General features: G+C 38.0%; 1 protein-coding gene across 8 annotated transcripts in view; it reads right to left on the reverse strand.

Moving 5' to 3' along the window:
* DLGAP2 (DLG associated protein 2) overlaps positions 1-26,382 on the reverse strand; it is a 448,267-nt gene that overhangs the window by 54,960 nt on the left and 366,925 nt on the right. For all 8 annotated transcript variants that reach the window (XM_053973318.1, XM_053973321.1, XM_053973319.1 and 5 more), the window contains 2 exons: positions 25,195-26,264; positions 9,103-9,314 (listed from right to left, as the gene is read on the reverse strand). In XM_053973318.1, coding sequence (XP_053829293.1) covers positions 9,103-9,314; positions 25,195-26,264 — 1,282 coding nt within the window. The remainder of the gene's footprint in view (positions 1-9,102; positions 9,315-25,194; positions 26,265-26,382) is intronic.

The following is a 26,382-nucleotide window of genomic DNA, read 5'->3' on the forward strand; positions in this document are numbered from 1 at the left end:
TGAGTGCCATGTCCAGTCTTTCCTTAAACAGGGAACGGTGACCCCCCCACCTCCCTTGGCAGCCCATTCCAATGTCCAATTACCCTTTCTGTGAAGAATTTCTTCCTAATGCCCAATGTAAAACCTCCCCTGGTGCAGCTTAAGACTGTGTCCTCTTGTCCTGTCACTTTTTGCCTGCAAGAAGGGGCTGACCGCTGCCTGGCTACAGCCTCCTTTCAGGCAGCTGTAGAGAGTGATAAGGTCTCCTCTGAGCCTCCTCTTCTCCAGGCTAAACAAACCCAGCTCCCTCAGCTGCTCCTCACAGGACTTGTGTTCCAGACACTTCACCAGCCTTGCTGCCCTTGTCTGGACATGCTCCAGCACCTCAATGTCCTTCTTGAAATGAGAGGCCCAAAACTCGATATGGGAATTGAAGTGTGGCATGACCAGTGCCGATGTTGTGGTTTAACCCACTACAGCCGAGTACAGGGTAGAAGCTAGAAGCCCTCTAACTTCTTCCTACAAATTCTAATTCCTGAGCAGACATACTTGACAGCCAAGACAACCCCAGGGGAAAAATGGACTATATAACTCCTGAGAAAGAAATCTCTCAGGAGATCCCAGTCACACTGGTTTCATTTTGTATTTTACTGTCTGCATTTTCTAATAAGTGATTGACATCACATAACTTTATCATAAACCTAATACCATTGTTTAAAACAGTATGATTGTGATGCCAGCAATACACTTGCCAAGGTCATTCCTTGACCTACTCAATTCAAAATAGAGATCACTCCCAGAGTACCTTTTCTCTGTCAAATGTTCAGTCACCAGTGCACCCTGGGTCAAGAAGGCACCAAAAGTGAATTAATGTCTTCCGAGACCTCTAAAAGTTGTAGCAAAAAGGTCATCTTCTCACTCTGAATGGGTTTATCAGGTTTATTCAGGGAGCATCCAATATAAAGAAAGTCCATGTTCCATCAAATTAAGTTTTGGAATTGCCATATTCTAAAATCATAACTTTTTATTTTCATGATCATGCCTGCATTTGTGTAAAAATGTGAGAATGAATGGGAACATTAAAGAAAGTACAATCAATTCTGTTCAAATCAGTATATGCAATTCAGAAGTATCTTTCTGGGACAAAAAGATAAAATTTGTAAAAGAATTCATCTTGGGTGCCTAAAAAGGAGGTGCATTAGAATTATCAAAGTAGTGGCAGTTATCAAAACCTATTTTATTGAGAGATTTGCATTTCAATGGATATTCATTTCTCTATCTGGACCTATCTTAACTATGTCTTTCGAGATACATGAAATAACTCATCGACCAGAATCTAATGATTAAGCTTAGCCAGCAGGGCTATTGTATAGCAGCTGCGAGTCACACTGCATCTCCATGGAGCCCTGCTGGAGTCAATAGAGCTCTGCAAAGGCACCCAGATGTGCCTGCATGCAGCCCATTGGAGAACTCAGAGTGTAGATATTAAGTCTGATTCTCCCTTTCAAATAGCACATTTAGTCTGGCTCTTTGGAAACCAAAAGTGCACATAAATCTCATAAATTCATCTGTAGCAAAGAATTCCTTTTCTAATATTTGCCAGTCTGAAGCTTCTCTTTGATCACTGATAGATATGAGAATTTGGGTGAAATGAAATAGTTTAGATGCCTAGATAGTTCATCATTGACCCATACCTTTTTAAAAAGTGTGCCTGAAAGATATTGAATATTATTACAGGAAAATGTTAGGAAAGAGGTGGAGACTGCTGTTTCTATCCTTATGAAATGCCTACTAATCACTGGTAGGAGAGAACTCTTACTGTCAGTAAGTGTTTAGGGATTTGGTACAACATGAACCAGAAGAGAATGAGAGGAAATCATCAGAATCGTTAAACAGTCTGGTGGTTTGATCACTCCTTGCAAAGATAGAGAGGATGTAGGCTCAACCAAGCCTGTATTCCAAATCACTCAAAATGTTCCTGTAATAAAAAAAGTAGGCTACAAGAAATCTAAACTCTAAACTTTCAAAAAGGTGACAGATTTACACATATAGCTAATCTATAGCTAATCCTAAAAGTCTTGTTCCCATATAATATTTTGAGCTTGCCCTGGCAAGCAAGCAACAAGCTAGTCAGCATCAACAAAATTCAGGCGGATGCTATGGCAAAAACTCAAAGGGCATTTAAAGCATAATGTAACAGTTCAGTATATGGGTCTGTGGATCTAAGCAGAACTCAAATACTGGATATATGTTCCTAAATCCATTTGTGTAATTGAAATATTCATCAATTTCCTCAGGAAGCTATCTCACTTATTTTTTTTCTTTTTGCTTTTGGTGCATGTACACATGCAAAAAGTCGAATTCGGTAGAATAAGTGTAGACTATGGGCTATCAGGACTCATTAAAGCATCTGAACATGAGCTTAATTTAAGCACACATGTAAGTCCATTAAAACCAGTAGATCTAAAGCAAATAAGTGACCTTCATGCTGAAGTTGAAGATATTAATGAGATGTAATTTCTGGAGAAGCAATTGTATAGAATTGGGAAAAGCGAATATATATATATATACACACACAAAAAATTTTTGTTTTTTTAACCAAAAGCATTTTAATTTTCAAATCCTTGCCTGAATAACTGTTTGTGTACACATCCTTTATAGTCCTAGTTATTTTATTGAGAAAATCAGCTTTTGAGCCTTTTCAAATGAAAAGTAAAACTAACATATTTGTTAGAAGCAGGAACAAATAGGCACAAAAAAACCAGAAGCATATTTTTCCTTGGATGTCACTATTTGTGTTTGTTATATTGACCTGAATCTTACTGCATTTTCACCACAATCCATCATGTAATTGCATTTTTCTGAGAAAATCCTGCTTTATTCCTGAAAATACTCTGGCCTTTGGGTAGAGCCTTAGGATCCCCCTTCCATCCCTAATCTAGGGTAATACATTTCAGCTCTACAACATAAAGCTGGTATTTACTAAAATGAGGCAGGAGATCCAGGCTCAGTGACTCCCTGTGTTTCACACTATGCTACTTCTCAGAGAACAAGATGCCTAACACTGCTTAAGAGCATTTGCTATTATTCTGCAAAGGAAGAAAAGATGGGGATGTCTTTTGACCCCACAAAAGATGTTTCCTAGGTAGCCAGATGACTGTCTGCCCTTCATCAGCATTCCCTCTTAACCCTGCAGCCTAATCTAACCCAGATCTTACTGACTGCAGCAGAGAAGACTATCACCAGGCCAGTGGCCCTCTGATTACATTACTAGTTGATAAGGCTTTGTAATTAGCCCTCAAACTGTCCTCAGTAAATCTCCAATTTCACCCCTCAGAGACTCTGAGTAGATGCTACTACACTATAGGGCCTCAGAAAGCTACTAATGAAGTGTGTAATGAGGCTTTTAGAGTCAGAAAATTGAGGGGAAAAAAAACCCAAAGATAAATAAAAAGCATATAAAAGATGAGGGTTCCTTTTCTAGTGATTTTCTTCATCTCTTCTCTTACAAATATTTCTCAGGAATGGCTTCAAAACCATTCCTAATTTAAAATGGAGAAGAGCTAATGGCAAATTGAAGCTTACCTTAAAAATTAAAAAGGGCTTGGATCAGTGGTACACAGCAATGGATATAATGTTGAAAGAGGACACTAAGTTCTCTAGCAAGGAAGGTGTGCTTTAACTCCCAAACTGTGACATTTCTGCAGCACACCCACTCCCCCACACCCACTTACCCACAGCCTTTTCTGTGTACACCTGCCAAGGGGTGTGTCTTAGGAGAAAGACCCATGAATTTGTTTGGCACTGAAGAATAGTGGAGTCTGCACTGTCATGGGCAAAGAAGGATAAAAACCCACAGGGCTGGTCTTATGCATTGCTCCCAAACTTCTCTTTTGGCTTTCACTTTCCCATGTTGTAAGCATGTTATGGTTTTCACAAATGGTTGAAAATAGAAAGATTATTATTTTTTTTAATGGAGATTTCCCATGTGTCTTAGAGGAATCTGTGCTACTCCATGATTCCTGCTGAGCCAAGGGGTCTGGCAGCTAAGGGCTGTCAGATCTGGTTGATGTTTAATCCCCTTGCTGTGTGCTTTGGCAACATTTTTGTTGCCATAAAAAAGTCTGCAGAACAGAATATGGATATGCCTGGGATAACAGTCCAGATAAGTATTAAGTTAGCGTGGCCGTGGGTAGATGCAATCTCTCACTCTGAAAAGAGGGAGAGCAGCGAAAGATCATTCTTTCACTCTGGTTTACTATGAGCCCAGAAAACACGTCAACCATTTCAGGTTTTACACATATTAACTTACAATATAAATGAAGTGGTTTGTGTTGAGTGGTGACTCACCAGGCTGTGAGTAAGAGTGGCTGAAATATGGACATGCATCGTGCTCTTCAGGTGTGCTATGGGTGTAAAAAAACTACAAAATAGAGATGTTAAACATCTGAGGGAGGCACAGATGCTGTCTCTCTGTGAGTGTGATTCATAATTTAAGATACTCATTCCATACAGTGGCCAAAATCTGGCTGAGTATTAAGAGAAAAACTTAATCTTGTGTTGTCAAGACAACTTGAAGTATCACTGGTATTGTACTGTGACAGTTTGCCAAATAATTTGTACTATGGCAGACTCCCTTCCTCACTGAAGCACTACATTTTTGTACTACCTCTGTGCTCACACGTCTTTCTGTCTGTCCAACCATCAGCTTAAGGTGTCTGGGCTACCAGAAACAGAAAAGTCTGCCATTAGAGGTTTACAAAACAAGAGTACACATTGCTGTCACTGAATTTATTTTACTGTAGCTTAACCTATTTAATCTTCATCGTTTCCTGTGAGTCACTTCAGAGCATAATGGAAAACTTCAGCACAGCATGACTCTTCATTTGTGTGAGTGATACCAGTATGATCTTCAAATAGAGTGTATTTACTTTGGGCTAAATGCTATTGTTATTACTTTTGACTACATGGTGAGATGATTTTCAGAGTCTTTCATAACACTTCAAAAAGGAGATACTGAAAACAGGATTTGCTATTTCTATAGTATTATTCTGTTCATTTACATAATCAGTATATTAAGTACTTTTTTCCTGAAAATGAAAAGCATCAAATAACCGTATTATATTCAGTTTTTCAGAATTACCTCCCTATTCCAGAGTATAAAATTTCTGTTTTATTTTCAACTTGGTGTTCTGGATCCTAGTGTCTCTGATGCTTCCATCTCAGCTTTGCTTGGTTTTGTCATAAATTAAGAAAAATGACATTTCCTAGGTTGAAAGGATACCCTTACAAATCATGTGGGTCAATCTCTCTCCCAGGATTGCACAAAACTTACTTAGGACAGGGAACTTTGTTTCAGCTATCCATTCCATAAACTGATCAGTTGTTTTGATCTTTAATGTAAATGAAAATGCCTAGCAGTATATGGCATACCTTCTACAAACTACTGCCTTCCAACACTGTTTAACTTCATCTTCAGTAGCATCACAGCACAGCAGAAAACAATGGACTGAATAGAAGGGCTTGCTGCTCTAGCATACCAAAACTGACATCTGAACAATTTTGTATAATCACAGTGAAAAACAATTTAAAAAAAACACCAACATTTTTTTTTTTCCCCAGGGCTACTGGGAGTCAACATGATTTCCACATTAAATAGGACTTCTGACACCATTCCAAGAAAATGAAAAGTTGAAAGGAAGTAGATTCAGGTATGTGTCCTGTCTCCACTACAGCAAGTCTGATTACATTATAATTTGCTCAAATGCAATTTCCTAATAATACTAATAAGTTATACTGGCCTCAACTTGATGTTATTGGACTAAGTCATGCAACATACTGTTTACTTTTTTGAAACATAAAGAAAGAATTGAAGTTCATTTATCTTCAGTGAGTCATCTAGATATTTAGGTGCATTTAATTTTTGAAAAGTTCAGAAAAAAATTGAGCCGCTTTATGCTATAGCTATACTCAGAAATAAGCTAGGTCCATTACCTGACCCTTTGGCCAAGCTTCCCGATCCTACAGTGGGAGTGGTTGCATCCAACAGATCTGGTCCCTGAACCATGTCTTGGCACTATCCAGAGGTGAGACAGGTGGCCCAGGCTGGAGGTGGGCTAGGGATGCTGCTGGCTGTGCTCTCTCTCTGACAGAGGTGGTGATCAGAAGACTGTGGTTGGGTGTATGACCTGCTTCTGTCAGCTCTATAAACCAGCAGTGGCAGACAATGCACTTCTGGTTTTTTTTTACTCTCTCCCCCCCCCCAAGTTGGAGTAAAATATACTCCTTTCCAGAAGCAACTTAAAAGATATTATTTCAGAATTTTAATACTTCTATTATATTATTTATTTATTTGTATTTATTTATTCAGATGCAAAAATGCATTTTTATTGTTTAGAAACTTTTAATGTTCAATTTGCTGGATCTTTGAACAACACAACCCAGTTAAATAAGGCTTACTTTTGTCGAAGCAGAAACAGAATTTAAATGGGAAAAAAATCCTTGCAAAGATGCCTAATAGTACTCAGAGGAGAAATGCACACATGTCAAACGTCTGTTGAAGGTTAGGTGAAAGCTGTTCTAATTTTCGTTTTATCGTATTCAGGATAGTGAAGGAAAAGTAGGCTTTTTCTTATGAAATCCATCTACTTTTGTTTTGCAGCCAATAAATGTTTTTATACTGCCAAAACTATCAATATTCAGCTTTTATTACAAGTCTACTGGTGGTCTGGCAGACCCCAGTTCTGAGCTACCGTGTCGCCCCAGCAGAGAACTAAGAGAATTAAACCCCCATTTTATTTCTGTGCACTAGCTCTCTCCATCTGGGTAAACAAGGAAAAAAGCCAGCTAATGCAGCTGACATCTTGAATTATGTAATTTCTCATAACACATGCCAGAAATATTGTTCAGCCCTGCTATACATGCAGGAATGCTGCTCAAAGCCCTGGCTTCTAGTTCAGCAGCACGATCAGTGGTACAAATGGTGCTCAGCATGCAGTGGGGATTACTGAGCCATGCTGGGGGAGGAAGGAAGGCTCCATAACCATTATCCATTGCTGTATCATTCATAGACATCCACCAGACAGAAAAGGCAACCACAGGGACAGGGAGACAGAGATACTGGGAGGAGATGGCTTGTGGTGAAAACCCAAGTTTAGGATCAGCACTTTGTATTTCTGTGCAACAAGAGATTTTCTGTCTGCCTTTAGGATTGATGAAATCTGTAGATTTTTGCAAGAAAGACTTACAAGAACCAGAATAATTGTCACATTTCTACTTGAAGTCTACTGGAAAAACCTGTGAATGTTAGGCTGGTAGATTCAAGGTTTTGCCCTTCAGTTTAAGGAAAAACTGAGGACTTTAAAGATACCTGTCAGCAGGGGCAACTATTCTTAGTCCAGTGCTAGTGACAGATTTTCAACAGAACCTCTAATAATATTTTACAGTATTTTACAGTATTACAAAAGTCTTCCTTCTTTTCTGACTGGTTAGTGGTAACTATGGCATGAAATCCTCTGGGGCCATGAACAAGCACAGTTGTCAAACCTAGTACATGCATCAGCAGTGCACCCGTGCTTTAATCAATTAAATTCTGAGTGGTGTATTCGCAATGCATGGAAAACTGACAGAAGACACAACATTTGGTATTAGCCTACTAATAACCACCTGCCTTCACGATTTAACAAATCAGAATACTTTCTTAATTGAAATATATTCCTTATCTGAATATGTATGTTTAGTTATGTTTAACTGCTGTCTGAATGTGTTTATAAGCTGCAGTGGTCTAGGGCAGCCACCAAAACCTGTCACTCACTGGAAAATTTGTGCTGCTACTCAGATTCCCTTGTGGGAGGCCCAACCATAGCTGGATACAAAAACAGCATAGAATATATTTTATTTGATCTACGTGCTTGGAAAGTTAGAAGACTGTCTTGAAAAAGATTTCAGTTTGTAGCATGAATAAGATAAGACATCCCCTCCAAAACTGGAATGACTGCAAACAAACTGTCTCTGGGAATGATCCCTGGCCTACAACAGTGCCCAGAACTCAGCCAGGCAGTGGCTGGGCCAGTACAATATGAAGCAATGAAGTTGGAAACTCTTCTCTTCAATAATAGTGAAAATTGGTGACTTTCTTGCAGTTTGCAAGGCAAATAATTCAATTTAATTAAGCCAAAAGGATTTTTGCCTATGGTTTTTGTTTTATTTTGTTTTATGAAAAGGTGAGTCACTATGGTAAACCATATGGTATTACCTAGAGAACAATAAACAACACTTGGTCCAAGATTTCACTCTTAATTTCTTTAGTTTATATCCCAGGCAAAAAGATAAATTTGATAACCCATGGAAACACCCAGTCAAATTAATAGAATCTGCAGATTTTAAATCAGGCTACCACTTTGAAACTATCCTGACAAGAATATTTACCATTTACTTATAAAATGATATATTGAAAAGATACAAAGGAGAGGAAAATAAAGATCTATTGGAAAATATATGTATCTACATACTTCCCTGTAGTTTTAAGATTTGCTTTACTTATTTAATAGGCCATATTGTAGGTAATATGAATGATAGGATGAATGAATAATAACCCGGTCAAACAAAATCCTCCACAATGTGTTTAAATGAGTATGATACAGTATAGCCGATACATAGGCATTGCACTGATAAAAAAGGAGTAAAATGCCCAATATATGGTACAATTACATATTTAATATTATATATAGTATAGAAAAGAGTATAGAGTATATCTAGTATAGAATAGAGTATATTTTCTATTTCAGAGAAAGCAATGAAATAACAAAAATTGTATTATATACCAAACCTTCTAGAGAAAAAAAAAACCTGAACTTTGAACTTTTGTCATAAAATATGTATACATTTCCTTCAGTAAACATAACAAACTCATTCAGAAGTAGAAGATTTATTTCATGGATGGAAGAAGATATCAGGTTTTCATCCAGTAACCACAAGAAACTGTAACTAAGTTAAAATGAAGCCAAAAAAATTACCTTTTAAACTACAGATATTTTTTCCTATGGAAGCTGACCATTGCCCATAAGACACAAAGAAAAGTTATCCAGGTCATGACAACTTCCAGAAAGGTGTAGTGAAGCTTACTTTTGATGATCTCCAAGTGGTCTTTGCCCAATGGATTTTAATAATGACTCTGGTCGAACTGATAATTTTGGTGATGTCTTGGGGCTAGTATCAGAATCTCCACTTTCTTCATCTCCCATGGCCTTAATATAGCTTCCACTTCTCATTCTTCTGCACGGGATCTCGTCATCTTTCCCACCAGCTGGGTATCCTCCCCATTCATCCTGAGGTACCTAACAGAGACAATAAAACACACACACACAGAATGTGCTTTATTCTTTTCATATGTTTAAATACTTCCTTCCATTATTAATTTTACAAAGACAAGTAACAAATTTTTTATTCTTCAGAAACAGATTGCTAAGAAAGAGAATTCTAAGAACCCTAAATGATTTTCCCATTTAACTTCAACTTCAGAGTTAGAAATTTTCAGTTTATAAATGTTAGAACCCAAGGAACAATGAAGTAATGGATTGTGAGTTGAGCTGCAATATCTATTTGTAGATATGCTCTAAACTGCAGGAAGCAGCTTAAAGTTTGCACATAGATTTTCATCTGATAACAGTAAATTAATCAGGTATCTCAGACATAAAACTCATTGAAAGCTGAGCACTTTGGGGTTTATTACCAGCAGTCCTTATAAGGGGCTTTCAGGGAGGTGAATGGCATATTTCAGAAAAACTATGCCATGATCTTGGCATAAATGGATAGGAATAGGATTTAGGGCAAACTTCTGTGGAAAAAAAAAAAAAAAGAAAAAGTGGTAATTTTTCTTTTTTCTATTTAGAAACTGCAAAATGGTTGATAGAGACTGTAATAGATCAGAAATTCAACCAGTTAAATAATACGTGTGGTTGCAGGATTGCAGCTGCCTTTATGAAGTTCAGGTGGATTTCCAAATGGTAAAATTGGTAGTCAGATAATCCACAGCTGGTGGATGGAAATTTCTCTGCACCACAAATTACCAAAGAATTGAGCAGGAGTGGATTCTTTAATCCAAAGTGAAATCAGCCTTGTTTCAATGCTTATGATTAAACACAGCCTGTCTCTGCCAGTGTTGATTTTTTTTTTTTTTTTTTTTAAATTTTTTATTTAATCTTCCAAGGTGCTGAGTCCTCTGGCTCTAATCCAGAAACACACTTATGCATTTAATTTGTTTTAAAGATATAGGCAACTCTCTGTAATACATTATAAGGACTCATGGTTAAAAAGTAGGATGTGACAGAGTTCATCAATGGACCAAGGCAGATGTCCTTGGCAGCTTCAAATCCTTTATCAACATTATGATTCCATCTATATTAAGCAGTTTAATGTCTTTATTTACTAATATACTATAAGTCTGAAATCTCAATTAAACATATATTTAGTAGTTTCTGCAAGGCAGGATGTCAAATAAAGATTTTCAAGTCAAACATATTTGAAAGCTTCTATAGACAGAGTTCACTGTGGAGCTGAAGCAAATGCTCCCATTAGTTTCAGCAGTCTTGGAGACTGGGTTTAAATAATTAACATGATCTGCTTGCCATCTACAGCCCTTTCAAGACAGATGAATTAGCCACGCACACCAGGTGAACAGACCTGGGGCTTTGAGTCCTAAAAAGGGATTAAGGGAGAAATGAAGTTTTAAAAGGGGATGAACAAGTAAAAAGAGAGATACTAAATTTAAAAGCCCAAGCTTGAGACAGAAAAAAGAAAATAAAAGACTGAAGATGAAGTCAGATAAGAAGAGATGAAATAGATTGCACATATCAGAAAAATGTTAGAGATAACTATCAGAGAAAAAAAAAAAGTCATGTTCTTATACAAAGTAATAGGACAGAGCATGAATCTAAGTGAAATATGGGTTACATCATGCAAAGAAACAAACTTTTCACATTATTCAGCTTTGGATCGTGATTGGAAAGGAAGCATCGAAAATCTTCCCAAACTTGAAGCCTGTAAGTGTGATACATCATTCTCATTTCTTTTCTCAGACCTAATATGTATAAGATTAATGCTGCAAGATTGTTTTCTATGATTCTATGATACTTAAAAAATCATTTACATGTAGTCATAGTAGTCATAGCCAGTCGTTTAAAATACTAAATATGTATACATTAAATTCAGCATTTGAATTTTTAATCTACAGCTGACAACTCTATAAAAATCTGAATTAGAGAGCTGTTTTATTACTTTATATCATACAAACACACTCTTATTTTTAAATATTCTTTATTAAATGTATGTCAGCATGGCTAAAGCCAAAATCCAAATGCCAAAAAAGCAGTTACTGACATCTACATAGGCCCACTACAAGGTGTACTGTTAAATTTTCAATACTAAAGCTGAATTAACATTTCTTAATATTATTTTCTAAAAAAATCCCCTCATAACTTTTTCATAGAATAATTATTTAGGCTTGAAACTTCTTTCCTTCATTTTACTTCAAAGATAATTAAATAGAAAGTTTAAAAAGGCATTGATCAATAACCTTTTACTTATTCAAATGCAGAAAATTATTACTTTCTCAACTTTATTTTGTCTGAAATTCCATGTTCAAATAAATAGATAAGGACTGGATTTAAATGAGTACAACACAGGCTTATTTGTTGATTGAAGTTGCAATCTTATTTTAAAAGATAGGAATGACTGATTTTGTACATTAAAGTATCTAAAAAATTAAACTTCATCACTGTGATAAGGACAAACCTTACAGTTATGTGCATTACTGTTTCTGTTGATTGCATTTCTTTTGCTGTCTGTATTCATAAGTTATATGAATTCACATAACAACTAAAGACCAAAGCTAAAAACCCAAGAAGTCCTGCTCCATTTGTGGTGTGATGTGCTCATGGTAGACAAGACAAGAAGAATCCCTTTCTAATCAGAACAACTCATTGGATATCACAGAAGCATTTCTAGTTCTTACAGCATTATTCACAATTAAAATATCTGGGTTTTGTACGATTTTTTTTTTGCCCTTAAGCCATTTAAAGGAGCACAATACACTGAGCACAGTGAAAATGATTCTGGAACCTGGTGAGGAAGTTTGACCATGTGTTTTCTCAGAAGGTTTCATCCAGAGCTTTGGACAACAGCTGGAGTCCTTTTGCCATCTTCAAAATAAAAAGAAAAAAAAAAGAAAAACAAAAACAAAAAACAAACAAACAAACAAAAACACCAAAAAAACCCCACCAACAAACAAACAAAAAAAAACAAAAAAGAAAAAAAGGAAGAAGAAAAAAAAGAAAGGGCCCTTGACATTGTTTTTCCTCGTGGACTGAGAATAGAAGCAAAATTTGAGTCCCAGTTCAGCCTAGTTCTTTGTTTATTTGATAGGTTAAATACTTGGAAAAATCTTTCCAAATCCAGGCTATCTCAAACCTCAACATAGCTTTAAAGAAAAGCAAAAGCATTACGTAAGTGCAGGAAAGCTTTTTATTTTGAGATATTAAAAAAAAAAAAGAAAAATTAACATCATGTATGAGGGTGATTAAATACACATCTTCCAAAATATGGAAAGGGCTTTGCAACTTGCAGAAATTTTATCTTACAATAGTTACCAGCCCCTGAAATTCCCATCTGCAGGGCTTGCAGCTGCTAATTTGGAATAATTACCCTAATTATCTACTTACATACAGTGATGAGTGCTGATATTTATAATGTCTAAGAAGGCCTTCCTTCTGTTCTAGATGTTAACATGAATCCTTGTATATGTAGTTTCTATCCACAGAGGAGTTATACTGCATATTACCATATGAATTTCCTTTTGCAAGAACAACTGGCTGACAAGGTCTGGCTGCTGATCTGGTTACAACTGTTAGAGAGAATGATGAGTTTCCTTCATAAGTATCATTCACTGTTGCTGTGACCAGATTCACAAAATTTGACATCTTTCAATTGTCCATCTACTGATTCATTTTGACATCTTACATTAATCACCTAGGGTCAATTTTAATAAAGCACTTGATACCTAACACTTACTACATGGTATGAAGCTGAACTGAGAGTGAATTCCAGAACCTTAGGAAGGATCCTAAATTCCCCATAAAGGCATTTAGGAGAGTTAGTTCCTTCAAAGTAACATAAAGAAGGTCCATCTAGTTAGCAATCCGAATGTAAAGCGCGAAGAAAAATCTCAAATAGTTCTCCTTTCTTGGACTTTCTGTACCTGATTACAGGCAGTAGAAAGGCCTTCTGTTATTTCCCTGTCAGATCCTAAAATCATCTTTTGAAGAAAAAAGGTGGGTTTTGTTTTGTTTTGTTTTGTTTTGTTTTTTCTAAGTACAGTAGCCTTATTTTTTCCTTCTGTGATGAAAAAGCTGTGGAAGTGGAAGACTTTCTTGGTCACCTTCTAATCAATGATGTTTGGAGAGCTCTCCTCTTTTTGTCATTCCCAGCCTTTTCATGAAGCCCTCATAGATTGCCTGGGGAGGGCTGGTTAGGAGAGAGGCACTCCATTTACACAAAGGGTGTGATACAGCTTTGTGATCAGGGATTTATCTGAAAAGAGAGAGCTTAGATACAGTCCCTAGGCCAAGCACTCACATGAATTTTATGTAAAAGAGTGTTTGGATAAAACTTGCGGAGCCTCTTAACAAAGAAAGAAGTACCTTTACTCCAAACTGATGTACATCCTGATGATCAGAATGCAATTCATGGAACTGAGAAGATGGTTTGACCTTCTATAGGCTACAGAAGAAACCAAACTGTCATCTTCACAGAGGGTATTCTAGAAACTTTGTTACTATAAAACTAAGTTTCCTTGCTTTAGATAAAATGTCGATAACTTTGTTCCTTATTAGAAGTTCATGTCTTAAAATACCCCTTACTACTAATTTTTTGGCTAAATACCTAGAGTGTCACATGACCAGTTAATGGCCATGAAAGTTATGATTTCTGAATTTTATTCTAAATCTTACTTCTATCTCCCTTTCATAGAAACAGTACATATTTGTGTGAGTAGAGTTCATATTTTTCTTGTTTTATTATTTTATATGTTTTACACTGTGTTTTAATTTGAATTAAATGGACCAGGCTGCCCAGGTAAGTAGCTGAATCACTATGGATGTATTTAATACCCTGGATGTATTTAGAAGACGTGTACATGCGGTGCTTAGAGACATGGTTTAGCGGTGGACTTGGCAGTGCTGAATTAACAGCTGGACTCAATGACCTTAAAGGTAATTTCCAATCTAAACAATTCTATGTTTCTATTCTTCCTGTTAAGTGTATTGATTGTGCTCAGACCAGATCTGACAGAAGAAAAATTTTGGACCCTTAACTGGACTTCAGTTGTATGTCTGTCCCCTGATTCTCAGGAAGAAAAAACCAGCATGTTGTCAGGGAAAATAGGGATGGATTTAACAAAACTACAGAGCAAACTAGAAATCATGGAATTTCTGAGGTTGGAATGGACTCTGGAGGTCTTTAGTCCAGCCTTGTGCTCAAAGTATGGTCAGGTACAGCAGGTTGCCCAGAACTACTACAAAGATGGTGAAGGGCCTTGAGGGGAAGCCGTATGAGGAGCAGCTGAGGGCACTTGGTCTGTTCAGCCTGGAGGAGACTGAGGGAGGACTTCATTGTGGTTACAGCTTCTTGTGAGGGGAAGAGGAGGGGCAGACCCTGATCTCTTCTCTGTGGTGACCAGTGACAGGACCCAAGGGAATGGCCTGAAGCTGTGTCAGGGGAGGTTTAGTTTGGATATTAGGAAAAGGTTCTTCACCCAGAGGGTGGTTGGGCACTGGAACAGGCTCCCCAGGGCAGTGGTCACAGCACCAGCCTGACAGAGCTCAAGAAGCATTTGGACAGTGCTCTCAGACACATGGAGTGACTCTTGGGGATGGTGCTGTGCAGGGCTACGAGATGGACTCAATGATCCTTGTGGGTCCCTTCCAACTCAGGATATTCAGTGACAATTTGACTGTGTCCAACTGGGTTTTGAATATTTCCAAAGATGAAGAATCCACAACCTTTCTAGACAACCTGTTCCAATGTTTGACCACATTCAGGGAGAAAAAGCTTTTCCTTATACCTTGTGAGACATAGGCAACCTAGGCCCCCTAAAACTAATTCTAGGTGAGTGAACATCTAATCTTGTATCTAAGCAATACTGCTAACAAAACTGGAAGAAACAATGAAGTGTTCATTCTTCTGGACTGATAATTTGATTTTTTTTTAGTTTATTTCCGTTTGGGGTTTAGCTAATACAGTCAAAATGACAATAGCCATTGACATTTCAAAACAGACCTGCTCCTGTTGTTCCATCCACTTCTATGGCATTTGCTCACAGTTCACAGAATTTTAAAAATGTTCCACAGCTAAACTGCTGATTACTTTACTATCTAAAATGAAACTCTTCTAAATAAAGGGCTTCAGCTGAGGGAGATGACTATGACTTCTTCATATTTCTCATTCCCAAAGGTTAAAGTGAGGATTACCTACCTCATAGGAGTTCTGTGAAATTTAATTAGCATGCAGGTATAAAATTAACTGAAATATTGATTTTTACCTAAATCTTATTTTAGTAATACAAATTTCACATTTTACTAGAAGCAGAAGCTGTCTACACATGAAATTAGACTATACATGATGTGAAGAAGGATAAGATATGAAATACTCTGTTGGAGACACATATTTTTTGTAATTTTATGCTTAGCCTGGTCAAGAAGATGACACAACCTGAAATGCAGGTAAGAGGTTTTCTCCTAGATCATATCTTCAAGAGCCTCAGAAAAACAGCTTTCATGCACAGCTGCAAGTAGATGAAAGTAAATGACAATCTTGGAGAGCAGAGATGTTTTTTTGCAATGGTAGAAAGTTTCCTTGATACTACAGTGGGAGATGAGAGCTGGACCTCCTGTGTTTTTGACAATTTCACTCCAGAAGGAGCACCACACAATTACAAGAATATCTTTCTGAAGTTAGTGGCACTAAGACATTCCCCTGTTTACTGGCTGTGGACTCTAGACCCTGTTGCTCAGGATTTTTACAGGAAGGAAAAGTGCAGTATCTGAAAAGAGAAGTTTGTTTCCTCAGTAGCTAATCTTGTGTCTACAACTCACCACAATTTCAGTGCACATTTTTGACTAGTTTCTTCTGTGTGGCTTTTTTTTTTTAATGTGCTGATTCATTGTTCAAAGAACATGAATTATGCAATGAAGTAATTGAAAAATCTCTACAAAACATGCCAGGGACTCCTCCTCACCACTAATAATGTCATTATTCATAATTAGCTTTAATTTTCACATGCCACCCTCTACTCCTTGAACTTCTTGACAACTCAGAAGCACAGAGAGTTCTTGCAGCATTCCCAAAGGTGTGTTGACACTGTCCATCAAGGCAGGAGCTAATTTGAGAAAACAAGAGTAATATTTCAAGCCATTCTCTCCAGGCTTTGCTCTGAACAGCCATAGTGTTACAGAAAGAGGAAGGAAATAATATAGATCCCAAACAATATATGTTTTACATTGGGTTGAAAACAACTTGACTTCAGGAATTTGGGATTTGGTAATAATCTGGACATCCATGCAGATCACAGAACACAAACATACTATACCAGCTGGGAGATGTTCAAATAGAAAAATCATTGTTAGCATTATTTATTGCCTGGTTTTATTCTCTCATGTGGAGTTCCAAGCAAACTGGACTAAGCAATCCTCGAAGCAAAGATTTCTGTCCAATGTACTAAAATTGCTTCTGTGTTTTCTAAAGAACTGTGCTCTTTTCAGTTTAATCATGTTTTATAACTCATATCTCACAAGTGATTAAAAACAAAACCAAAACCAAAACCAAACCAAAACAAAAAAAAACCCAAAACAAAAAACAGCAACAAAAAAGAACCAGAACTTTATTTCCCAACTGGTTTTCCAGCAACAATGTGAATTATAATTCGAGGATGGCTTAATACTGTAATTGGTGTGAGGACTTTGTGGCTTTTTTTATACTATTTGGATGAAAATGGGCCAAATTCCTGCCCCATTACCATATGTGCTCATATTGATGGCACAGATCCTTGCAGTTCAGCCACCTGGAAATCCTCTGCTGTGTTGTTGGGTCTCTCTGGGACCCTCAGGACTCTGCTGTTTTGACATAGTGGAGCAAGGTGCAGTCAGACAGCAGTCATGGACTTGTCCACACTGTGGGTGATTTTAGCTTGCTAAGCTCACTGAGATTTTGTGCCAGAGCTTTGGTATGAGATGAACTTGGACTGAAGGGAAGGCTTGGCCTGTACTTACATGAGAACCTGTTTATAGTCTCTCAGTCTAAGAGACAAAACCAGCAGAGTTTCAACCAAGAAACCTGTGTTTCAATTGGCTGTGTATTTCCTTTGGTATGTGATCAAGGACACTGCTTTGTGGTCAACTCAAGCCACTTTAAAATTATATTACCATTAACTTCAGTGGGGTAGGTTTTCCTTAAGCAATATTCAGCTTTTCAAGCAATGCTAGTAATGGTCAAATGACCTAGAGTGCTACCTGAAAAATTACCCTAACAACAGTAATAGGGATAAGTAAAGGTAAGTGTTCAGCTGAGCTGGTGAGTTGCTCCAACTCACTGTGCTCCTGCACAACCATAATAACTTGGGAGAGAGAAGGATGCAAATAGTGTGGTTGCTGCTTAGGGCTGGGCAAACACAGGTCAGTAAAGTCCCATGGTCTTGCCTGGAGGTCGCTGCCCTGCAGCACTTCACCCCCATGCTATGGAGCAATCTTTACCTCTGAAAAAGTGTGGCTACCAGGAGCACACCCTGGCCTTCAGTACTGTGCTAAGTACTGAACCAAGAGTGCTCAGGAGGGAGTTTAGGAAAAAATTGGCTAGCTTGGATGAAAAAAATGCCTGAGACCTGCTGAGCCACGTAACAGTATTGAGGATCAGAATGCAGTGCCAAGGAAACCATCCTGACACTATGTAATTTGATAGAATAGATGTAGCATAAGGTAGCAATTTACTAACGGAAATTCGCAGAAACATTAAAGATCCCAAGTTGGAACTTTGCATGCAGGCCACAAGCAGCTTTTCTGCCAAGGAAGGGAGTGTGCACCCAGAGTTCGTTTTCCTATGTCTCTGTCTTTGGGCCAGCTCTAGTTGCATTTTCCTTTCAATCTTTTTTCTATAAATTGAATTGAATGCAAATTCTGCTAAAACCAAGCATCAAAAGTCTAAAGACCTAAACAGAATTGCAGCCTGTCTCTTACTACAGATGAAAGGGAGCCAGGAATACACCTGCCAGCTGGGCTGCCTGACTGACAGGCAGCAGATGAGGCCCAGGGAACCACATCAGCAACTGAAGCTGACTACAAGTTTTTCTGAGTTGGGCAAGACCCTGGAGACCATTCAAGGTTACAGAAGTATAAAGTAAGAGAAAAAAAAAAAATGCCCCTTAAAAGAAGAAAAGGAGAGGTGCTCCCAACAAACTTACAAATCACAGCACCTCTGAAACCATAGAGACTAAAGAGCAAGGTCTCCAGGGTTGCAGAGCTATTATAAGGCTAGAGAGGGATGAACCTAAAAGGCAGCATATGCAGGGCTGACTCAGAAAGTGGCCTGTGGTAAACAGCATCTTATTAAATTGAAGCAGGAAATTATATAACTTTTTTTTTCAGTTTGTTACAGGTCTACTACTGAAAAAACAGTAAATGTCTTTAAAACATAAATATTTTAAAGGCTATTTAACAGCTGTATTTGCCTCTCATCATTTTTTTTCTGATTTTAGCTAAAGATTGACATAATGGTTTGAACAGTTAAGTCCAGATGACTGCAATTATCTAGCTTCCAGAGCAAAATGAGTATTTTTCTCCTGTCTATCTACTATGTAATGCTTAACTATCTGCATACTTTTCAAAAATTGTTTCCCTACCAAAGTACCAAGAAACTTGACAATGAGCTATTTAAACACATTTGCCATTCCACTTTAAAAAACAAGCTTTAAGCACAGCATTGTAAGATGGCCAAACCCAGAAAAAACAAAAATAAAGCAACATTTGTGAATACTTCACCATTTTTACAGTCATGTCCTTGCAGGAAGAATGGCATGGACTGCTCAAGAGAGGAGCGGGGTCTGCCCTAGGCAGCAAACCTGTGGCCTAGGAGAGTGTGCAGTCATTACAGCCCCAAGTGCAGTCTCCTTTGACAAATGGCCTGAGTGTATATAACAGCAAGTTACTCCTGTATGAAAACTTCTTCAGAACCAGTGACACCTTTGAGTAACAACTGCAAAGGTCAACCTTCAGCTTCAGTGAAGTGAACATTGAGAAACAATTTGGTAACACACTTCTAACATCATAAAGAGGACAACTCCCCCTGATTAAAGGGCAGTAGGATCACAGCCTCCCTTTTCTGCTCATAGCTTTGACATTTCCACAGTAATAGGGACATGTTCTGGCAGCTTTAAGAAAATACTAACTCTGAAATCTTTCTACTCTCATTTGGAAAAAAGTTTCAGTAATTCATTTTATTCAATATGAGGATCCTAGTACATGGGCATGGAAGCAGTGCCCTGTATTACTGATTAACACAGTAATTCAAGATACCAGTGATTTAAGACAGCTGTTTGGTCAGAGCTTTTCTTTACAGTATTATTGTTTGAATGTATTTCCCTTTGGGAGGGGTATTTAGGTATTATAGGATTTGTGATACACAAACCCATCAGCATTCAGTAATACAGAGAAGTGTAAGCTTTATTACTCCTTTTTATTTAATGCTCCACGAGATGTTGCAGACTGACATCAACACTGTGAATGGACTGTAGGGCAAAAAACTGTCCCTTCATTTCCCGATTGTTTGGGCACTACCTGTTTGTCTTGCACATCTCTGCTGCTGACTGGAAGGTTATAGGGGTGGCTGGGACATGGATGTCTCAGCCTGTAGAAAACCAAATGGTACAGCATTTGTCCATGCTGATTGAGGATGCATACTGCCCTGCTACCCTGCTGTCTATACTAGCTTTTCATGCTGTGGAAACAACCCAGTTAATTCTTCAGCGGTGGCTGGTCATAAATCATTGTGAAGGCAGCGTGGGTGATAGTGATTTGGATGTGAGTATCAAAACTCTGCTAGCTCTGGCTAGCTCCACAGTGTGCACTCACTGGTAGAGGATTGGATGTAGTTTCTGTAGTTCATGCACGGGTTTTATGTCAAGCAAGCAGATACAATCTAGTTTCACAAAAATGAAGTGCTGAGAAAAGTGCATTGAGTTCAAATCCCTCCTTGCAAACTAGAGGGAGAGTACAAAGCAGTTGTGTGCCTCACAAGGGCAGTGGTTTCATTTTGGGGAATCTGTACTGTCACCAGCAGAGTTCCTGAGAAAATGTAACTGAGGACTTAAGGCCTATTTATCCATTAGCTTGTCCTCAAAGGTTTTCTCTATGTAGCCTTAACTTAAACCAGCAAAGAGCCTTGTTGAAACTGCTGCTTTTTTCTTTTTCTTTTTTAAAGAGACCAACTGTGCTTTTCTTTTATTCTGTAGCATACACAGCTGACATTATTATCCACATTCTTAGCAGTGCCTCTGCTGTAACCGATGACGCTCGCACTTAAATGCACTAGGAAGACAGGAGTGGGTTGAAGCCATTTTTAGAACAACATGCTGTTTCCTTTTTTAGTGCTGACTCATTCACTGTACCTTGTGGTATGTTTACCCCAATTGCTTGCTGCTTTGGAAGCTGTTGAATGGGTGAGGAAGGAATATTAATCAGTGACACATCGCACTGTGCTCCAGAACAACAGTCATGGTGAGTGTGAAGCCCTTGCCTATCTTTTGGCTCTATTATAAGAATTATTTTTCTTTAACTAGCATTCAAAGTTATTTCAGTTCTGGAAACCGGAAGTGATTCTTTTGTGCACATCCTTTCAGCACAGTTATCTAGTTCATATCCTTTTTTTTTTCTGTTAAAAATCTTTGCTTGTTGCTAGTACTCATATCAGAGTGGAATTAATCAAAGTCATTGCACTGTACACATGTGAACCCTTATTAGCCAAAACAACTGATGAAGACAGAGGAGATCTCACAGCTCATTTATCTTCTTCTTAACATATTTTATATTAAAATTAAAATGACTTGGAAAACAGTAGCAGCCACTATAGCTAAAACTATACAAAAGTGTGCATTATTGCATGTGTGTTCTACCTGGGCTGTTTTGCCTGCTGAGTGGGGTGGCAAAGTGTTTGGTGCCCAGAAATGCACTGAAATGCTCAATTTGTCTGCATTCAAAATAGAAATTAAAGGCCCATACATAATAACTGCAGCTCAAGATATGGTCTGATAAAATATTCACAAGATATGGTCTGATATATGCAGTTAGTGTACAGTTACAAATGGTAGCCTTCTGCTCTTGAGGCAGATCAATTTTTGATCTGTTATTTTTTGATCAATAATTGATCAACTGATTGACATTACAGCCCTCCCAAATGAGTTTCTCACTCTTACCCTCTCCCTTGTTCCTGTATGTTCCCGTCACTTCCATTGTAGAAGGAGTGAAGCAAATCTGATCTAGGTTTTAAATTATAAATATAATCACTATATTATACAGCTTTATTTAGACTCATTTAGTTCTCTCAAACCATCCACTTTAGGACTAGATGACCACCCATGCTTGAAAAAGGCATGCTGACTGAACCACCTCTGACTTACAGCACCACACTCCCAGTCCAAGGAGATGCCTTAGCTGCAAGGACTGTGTGCAGAAGGAAATGCGAAACCCTAAAAGAGGAGCCAGAGATTAAGCTTGGAGATTTACCAGGTTAAATAAATACTTGCTTTCAACTCTAGGACATGACTGAAGCATATAAAGAGCAGACAATTTCAAAATCCCTTATCTTCTTTTTCCAGGCATTTGTTAATTTGCTAGTAGCTTCCTTCTTAGAAAGAAAATTCCTATACTCACTCTTCAGAGTTTCAGTTTGAAGGAAAAGAAGCTCAATAATTATGACAGAAGACAAAGTGGAAGCCCAGAAACATAAGACAGTAAACAAAGTCTCAAGCACAGGCATAAGACTGCCATGGTCTTTCAGTTTGAGATTCTGCATATCAAAGTCTCAATGGAAAACAGAAGTAGAAATATTTCATGCAGATACTGAAAAAAATAATAGGAAGAAAACTAATAGATAGAAAAGTGAGTTGGCTACTGAGAAACCTCATATAACTAGGTAGTAGAACAAAAGTAGAAAAAAGGTAGTAGAACAACAACAACAAATATATATATAAATTATAATAATACATAAATATAGAAATTTATTTTTTGTTATTCTGAGGTATGCTTACGTATTTATGTATTCATTGAAGGACTTTAATTTCACAACTGTATTTTAAAAAGAATTAAAAATATATAGCTGACATCAGTCAGGACAAATGTATTTGATACCACTTTTAAAACAGAGATCCTGTGAAAGGCCTTGGGGTTTTATGCTAATCTGTTCACTTGTGCACCTCAGAGAAATCTACTGCTGCACATCAACTTCATAATCCCTTGAATTCTCATTGCCATCTACTTTTGAGCAAGGCAGTAAAATCTCCTGGGTAGGGATTCTGACATGTTTCTCTACCTTTGTCAGTTTCTGAACCTAATGATTATTTTTATCCAATCATTATTCAGTGATGCTGCTTACACTGCCATAAGAAAAGTTAAATATCCCTCCTCAGTTTTGCAGATAAAGCAATTGAATAGTTCAGAGAATAACAAATTACATTTCCTGGGTCAGAGAGGAAGTTCCTGGCAGAGGTAATAATGGGACATATTTCTGATCTTAATGATTACATTGTGACAGCCCAACATCCCTCAAAGCAGAAGTTTCAAAACCAAGCATTTAGTTATGACATTTGCAGAATGGAATCCCCTCAATTTGTTTGCTGACCTTGGGCAGTGAATAAGCCAGCCACTCAATCTGAAGGCTATCTGTGCTCTGAGTGACATATTCTGATATGATGAAACATATGTTTTATTTTAATATTTTATAATGAGAATATTTCTGTTCTAGAATTCCTTGTATTACTGCTTTGGACACAAGTATAGATTCCTTGTGGTAGTAACTGAACACTTGAGTCATAACACATTTCCATTATAGGATCCCTGTGAATAGGGAATGGGTACTGTCCCATTTTAAAGGGTCTTAAAAACAAAGTCTCTGTGCAGCAAAAATTTGAACTCACGTCTCCTAGATTTTAAGCTGGATAAGCCTTCCTAATTACTGAATGAAAATTCCTTTCTGTAGTAATCCAAATTCACAAAAAGCATAAAAAATATCTGTAAAGAAGTGTGCTTTTCCAACCCCTAGGCCTGTCACTGGGCTTGATCTAAAGCTTAGTGATAACCAAGTTAGTTTGTGAGCTCAGTCTTTCACATTCACTTGAGGATGTTGATAAAAGTTGGGAGCAAGGAGAAGGCCAATGAAAATTAAAAATTGATAGCTTCTGCAAAGACAAATGAGATGTAGGAGTGGGGGATGGGGAAGAAGAAACAATGAAACATGATTCAGGAAGGAAAGCACTAAGCCCAAAAGAGGTATAGAGGAACTAGAGTTTTCAGGGTAGAAGTATGTAATGGGAAAGAAAAATCTAATCATATCTAAACTTCTCTGCAATGTCACAGCTGTATGCATGGTTTTAGAACATAGACAGAATGGAAGTCTCTGCACATGACGCACTTCCAGTTCTGGCTCGTTGAGTTAGATCAAAAACTTCTAGGGAAGTGCAGTCTATTTTACATATGTGAGAATGTACTTGGATATGATAAAATACCACAGCTGTCAGTCTAGATTGGAATCAATTTGCATGGTAATGCTTCAAGAGCTGCAATTTATTTTCCTTTCTCTACAATCAGAAACTTTCCCTGTTTCAGTAGGGAAGATTGATCCTGGATGTCTGCATATGCATTTGAAAAGATCTGGCTCTTCCAGTGTGACTCATCATTATTGGACACCTATAGCTCTGAGAGGAGAGAGTTCTGCACAGAAGTACAGTCATTTCTGCAGTGCCCAGGGAAACTGAAAAGCTCTAAATACATAGATCTGGACTAGAGATTTCCCCATGTTAATATGAGAATTGGTGAAGTTCTGGAGAAAGAGGAGTTCCTTAAAAAGAAATAAAAGAGAATGTACTCAAAACAATGTGGTCTTTGCAGGCTATACTTAGTATAAATTACTAAAGGAATATTTGTATACTACATTTTTTTCTGGTGACAAAGCTAGCTGAAGAGGTTATACTCCAAGGTACTCTCTCCTTTCTGCTCTGCATCCACTAAAGTTCTCTGTATAATCTGATGTGCTTATGTCACTTGTGATAAGACTGTGCTGGATGTAGGTCAGGTAAATTATACAAGTGTCTAGAAATAGTATTTTAGAAAGTATTCCTTAAAGCCATGTCACTTTATGATCCAGATCATTTTGCAACATGATAGTTACATTAGCATGACTTTGGGGTGGCAAACGGCATCAAGCAGGAGGTATTAGAATTTAAATGCAGGAGAAAGAGGAAGCTTCTTTGTTGCTGCAAGAGAACACACATGTAGAACACCATCAAAATCAGTCTGGGTCCCAGGCCTGAAATATCTTTCTCCCTGAGGTACTCATGTATCTTTTAGTACAGATGTTGTTATAGTATGGTTTCAAAAGAAGCTCAGTTCAATATGATCCTGGGTGATCCAATCATTACCACAACAAAGCAATTTGGTACACCAGTAAATCCACTCTTCTGTTACTTACAAAGTCATGGAGAAAAGGAATAAAAGAACACAAAAATAGGATTCCCCACAGCCTGTTTTTAAAATCATGGATTTTAAAAACTCATTCATGGATGTATTTGAAACACTTTTTCTAGCTCTCAGACTGCTGAGAGTACTGCTCCTTTTTTAGTGTAATATATATCTTTCATCAAGATATTCAGTGTGAATTCCAAAGATGAAAACACCTCTACTGACCTGAAACTAATTTATATCACACCTGTTTTATAGTTTTTAATCTGTGGTCTATAAACAAAGACAAAAGCCAGAGCTTTCTCACTTTAATGGACTATCTGATATCTGCATTAGGAGAGCCACACAGAAATTCTTTGAGAGGTACCTTTGTATATTTTTTTACAATGACTATGGCATATACTGTGATGCTCTTTTCATTAAAATCTCAAGAAAATCTTCCTCTTACCTGAAGGTAATGGCACGGCCTCAAGGAAGGTTTGATTTCCTGATGAACCAGAGGCTTATCTAAGTTCAGTGATGATTTGCGATAAGCTTCTTTAGCCTGACTTACTGTAAGCGTGGACCAAGAACTCCTTTTCATGTATTTACTATCAGGGGTCATTGGTAGCCCTTCACAAGCCGAACACTTCACATCATTGTTACTTTTGGAAGTCTTCAATGAGAGATCCCCAAAATGCCCCTGGAGTGCCTCAGGATAGCAATGGGATATATGATCTGCATGGTGCCTATTTACCACACTAGGGGTTCGGTAAGTGCTATCACTGTCCAAATTATCATCAGAGCTCCACCAGCTACTCATTCCAGATTTATGCTTGCCTTCTGGTTTTCGCTCCTTACTTTTACTCCTTTTGCTATGCTTGGAATGGTGCCCATGATGATGATCGTCCCCTCGACTGTCTCCCTTTGTTCCATTAACATTGCCCTTGGATGATCCTTCCAGAGAATGAGATTTAGTAAAAAGTTTCTGGACAGAATGAACGAGATGGCGAATCCTTCCCGGGCTCTCACTGCGCTGTTCCGCAGCTGTTGAGGTCCGCTGGTACTGTAAAGTATGAAACCCATCCCGGTGAAGAGGAAGCTGTTTCTCAAATTGGTCCAAAAGATTTGCAGGAATACGGTTAATCTTAGGGTTACCGTGAGACATGGCGCAGTCGTCTCTTGAGTCGTAATGAGAGCTGTAGTGCATTCTGGGGAAAGTGCTACTTGACATGTGATCGCCCATTACCATGGGCATCATCATGCACTCAGAATGAATGGAGCTGCGTGGGGAGCAACGGTGGTGGTCCAGCGGGCAACTCTCTGTGGGGCTGAGAAGATACGATGGCCTTGGCTCCTGCCCATGGTGGATATGGTCGTGGGTATGTTCACAATCTTCAGGGGATGCTAAGCCACAAGTATGAGCTGAACATAACTGTGGTTGATTGCGACTACCAGATAATCCTTTCATATTCCTCGGAGCAGGAGAGTATCTTTCTTCATTGAAGTGCTGAGAAGGCGACCATGAGTACTGCTGGTCTGTCATGAGAACACATAAAACCTGTGTTATGTGTCTGATTAAAAGATTAACTTGAAAATTCCAAGTATATTGAAAAACGAAACATTTTTTCTCTATGACCTTGGTGGAAAGTCTCAC

This window comes from Vidua macroura, chromosome 3 (assembly GCF_024509145.1).
Source record: "Vidua macroura isolate BioBank_ID:100142 chromosome 3, ASM2450914v1, whole genome shotgun sequence".
Lineage (NCBI taxonomy): Eukaryota > Metazoa > Chordata > Aves > Passeriformes > Viduidae > Vidua > Vidua macroura.